Source organism: Cannabis sativa, chromosome 5 (genome assembly GCF_029168945.1).
Source record: "Cannabis sativa cultivar Pink pepper isolate KNU-18-1 chromosome 5, ASM2916894v1, whole genome shotgun sequence".
Taxonomy (NCBI): domain Eukaryota; kingdom Viridiplantae; phylum Streptophyta; class Magnoliopsida; order Rosales; family Cannabaceae; genus Cannabis; species Cannabis sativa.
The window spans coordinates 4096581-4100291 of record NC_083605.1 but is presented as its reverse complement, the minus strand read 5'-3'; the positions used below and the strand labels follow the sequence as shown (position 1 = coordinate 4100291).

Sequence of the window (3711 nt, the reverse complement as noted above, 5' to 3'; positions counted from 1 at the left end):
ATATGTTCAAAAATACAATTTTAGATGCTTTGTGCAAATTGACAACTTTCTTTTTTCTGATAAATAAAATTACCATATCAATTAGTTACAAACAAACAGTTGTATTTTGTAACTTATTAGTGCTATATGATTTTGTACTAAGATTATTGTCTAGGACAACCCAATTAATGGAATAGGTTAATCTTAGTAAGGGAATGGTAATGTGAAACATTACCTTGTTTGTTTGGAGAGTTTAGCCTTGGAATATTATTCCCCTAGTAATATAACTACCCTTGAGAAGGGTAATGTTCATACCTTAAAAATGGGTAGGATTGAATTATTACCTTCCATCATATTAATTTGAATAATATTTTTGAATTAATAAATAAATTTAAATACCAATAATATTATCATTTATTATAAATAAAATATTACGATGTATATATTTAATCTGTGAGATCAATTAAAAAGTTATTTTATATTATTAGCAATAACATATATATATTTATTATACAAAAATTTTATACGGATGGTGTACATAAATAATATATCTAACAAAAATAAATAACATAGTGATAAAATATATACAAATGTTCATTTTAATTAATAAAAAATACAATAAAATTTAATGTTTACTAATTAATAAATATATTTCTTTAATAAATAACTATTTTATTTTTATATGTAATTAACATTAAATAGATATAATAAAAAATATTTTTATTTTAATTTCTTAAAATAATATATATATAAGATTCTTGTACTCAACCAAACAGTGTAACTTAATTAACAATAATATGATTACATATTACCCTACACAGCCAAACACAGTTTACACATTTTCCTATAATCATATTCTCCTTCATAATATTCCCTATAATCAAATTATTTTGAACACCTCATACCAAACGCCCTTATTCCATTAAGTAATTACTTTGAGATATCAATGGCTACTGAGTAGTCGATGATCATGAAATATAAGAATTAGGGTATAACATATTTGAATGGCAAACTAATATTAATTAATAACATAGACCCATTTTTCAATATAAAAAGATTGATGTATTTTTTTTTCAGCATTAATTATCTTTTTTTATAAAATATTTTCTTTTATAGATTTATATATGTAAATATATCTAACTTTTACATGCTGGTGCAAACCAATTGGTCTATTAGGTTAATTAAAAGTTAAATTAATATTGTTTATGTATATATAAAGGCTACGTTTGGAAAGTACAGTTTCTTAATAGAAAGTACACAAGTATAATATGTATATAGTAAGTTTCATACTTTGAATTATAATACTATTACATACCCACGTAGTATTATTACAATCAAGTAGTCTCTACTAATACTAATACTACTACTACTTCTAATTAATAATAATAAAAAAACACTCCTAATAAACTATAATATAATTTAGATGAAATTACAACATAAAACATATCTCTTCATCATATATATTTGATCATAATACCAAAACCTCTGAATAGAGAGATAGAGAAAGAGCTAGTGGGATTTTTAGGTTCATGCATGTCTAGATATAATAATATATAATAATAATAGCATATATATATATATATATTTATAGTATTATTAATATAATAATAATAATAATAATAATTAAATTAAGGGTTTGATCTTCTCCTTCTAGGGTCGTGCCTTGGATTAGGTTCAGCATCATCATAATCAAGTACAGCTTCAACTTTAATCATTGCAAGCTTCCTACCAATCTTTGTATTTGTAATAATACCCTTCTTCTCATTTTCCAAATAATACAAAAAAATATGCATTTTGTTAGCAAAACTTTAATTATATAATCAAACACATTTCTTGAAAATTCATAGAATTATAATTAAGTACCTCTTGAAGTGCTTGAATGGGAATATTAGTAGTAGTGGCCACCTTGAACCCTTCAACTGCCAAAATATAAAAATTACATAATAATGAATATTTATATAATATGTACATACAATAATAAATGATGATTATAATATAGATAATTTACCTGATGAAAGAGTAATGAGGAATAATATTGTAAGGAGGGAAAGTAGAAGAAAGGTAGTAGTAGTAGAAGTGTTGATCCTAATAAGAGCCATAATGTTTGGCACAAAAATTTGTGATGAACTCTATAAATTAGTGGGTGTTTTGGGTAGGGATATATATAATGGTTGGGGAGAAGAGAAGGGTACACCTATGGGGTTTTTATGGGGTAGAATATATATACATTAAAGTTGGCATCATTAGGGTGTGTTTGGTTGGTGTCCCATGGTGCACCCCACTAAAAATATTGTAAGAAAAATCATGATGATAAGAGTGCTTGTTTTATTTCTTCATATAAGCCCATCAACACTAACCCAAAAAATAAAGTCAACTTAACCATAATATGTTGAAAATATATATGTAAAAATAATATAAATTAGAGAAGCAATGAAAGTGTATGCATGTGCACACATATACCAAATAGTGTATATTGGCACAATTGCATGGCTTAGACTCTATTGTCAGCAAATTGGCTTTTGCCTTTTGAGTTAATTATCACATTTTTTCTTTCTTTCTTTCTCATAAGTCAATCTGCTTTTCTTTCTTTCTGTCTTCAAACCAACATATATGCCTTTGAGGGTATCAAATCCCACTTTATATCAATTTATCAATACAATTAATTAATAATTAGTACTATTTACCTTTCATTATTTTTGTTTAATTTGGAAAGTCCTCTAATCCAAACATTTATTTTCTTGGTGCCCATTGTATCATAATTTTAGAAGTCATGATTATTGATTGGCTATATGGCACCAAACCACTCACATTCTCACATGTTTGGTTGATTAAAGAATTGAAATATTATTATATATATGTTCCCAAATTACATGTCTTCTCACCCTATTCTATTACCCAAATTTTGACATATATTATATTACTCTAGAATAGATTAAATATATATTCACTAGAGAGTGAGTTTAAGTAAATAGGTGTGATTTCTCCAAAGTGATCCAACATGTAATTTGTGGACAAAATATTTTGATCTTAATTAATTTATTAATTAAAATCATACTTCTTATTATTTATCTAATAAAGTCTTCTCATCTCAAATAAATAAATAAATAATAGTGTATAATATTATTCTTTTTTGTTAAGGTACCAATTAATAATAAGTAAAGTCTATATATATAACTTAGATTCTAACACCAAAATATTAGAGAATAGTGTGAATAGGTACAATTTAATAAGGCCATTTTTTTTAAAGTAATAATTACTTTTCCTGATATATATTTTTTGAGAGGTACTAAAAGGTGGGTGGTTTCATTTATTTGTGTGTTCTATCAAATTATGGGACATAATAATACAAACTACAATTAAAAAAAATATTTTTAGTGACAATTATTTAGCCACAATATAATTTTTTTTGACTAAATATGATTTCTAGTTACAATAAAAAATTACTTGTGACTAAAACATAATATTTAGATACAATTGTTACTAATTTAGTTTTAGTCATAACAAATTTTATGACTAAAAATACATGAAGTCACAATATAAATTGTAATTTTTATGACTAATACATTTAGTCACAATGTAAAAAAATAATAATTTATAATTAGTCACTATTTTTTTTTTACTTTTAAAGTTTTGTTGTAAATAAAAAGTAATGACAAGTGAAACTTAAAGAATTTTGTTGAGAGATATTTTGGTATTTGGATATTATAATTTAGTTTTAGTTACAACAAATAT

General features: G+C 24.1%; 1 protein-coding gene across 1 annotated transcript; it reads right to left on the bottom strand.

Moving 5' to 3' along the window:
- Positions 1–1365: 1365 nt before the first annotated feature.
- Positions 1366–2290, bottom strand: LOC115716955 (uncharacterized). The gene is made up of 3 exons (XM_061116702.1): positions 1988–2290; positions 1843–1898; positions 1366–1736 (listed from the first exon to the last, which is right to left on the bottom strand). The coding sequence occupies exons 1-3, from the start codon at positions 2076–2078 to the stop codon at positions 1608–1610; spliced, it is 276 nt and encodes a 91-aa protein (XP_060972685.1). The 5' UTR covers positions 2079–2290; the 3' UTR covers positions 1366–1607.
- Between the last annotated feature and the right edge of the window lie 1421 nt (positions 2291–3711).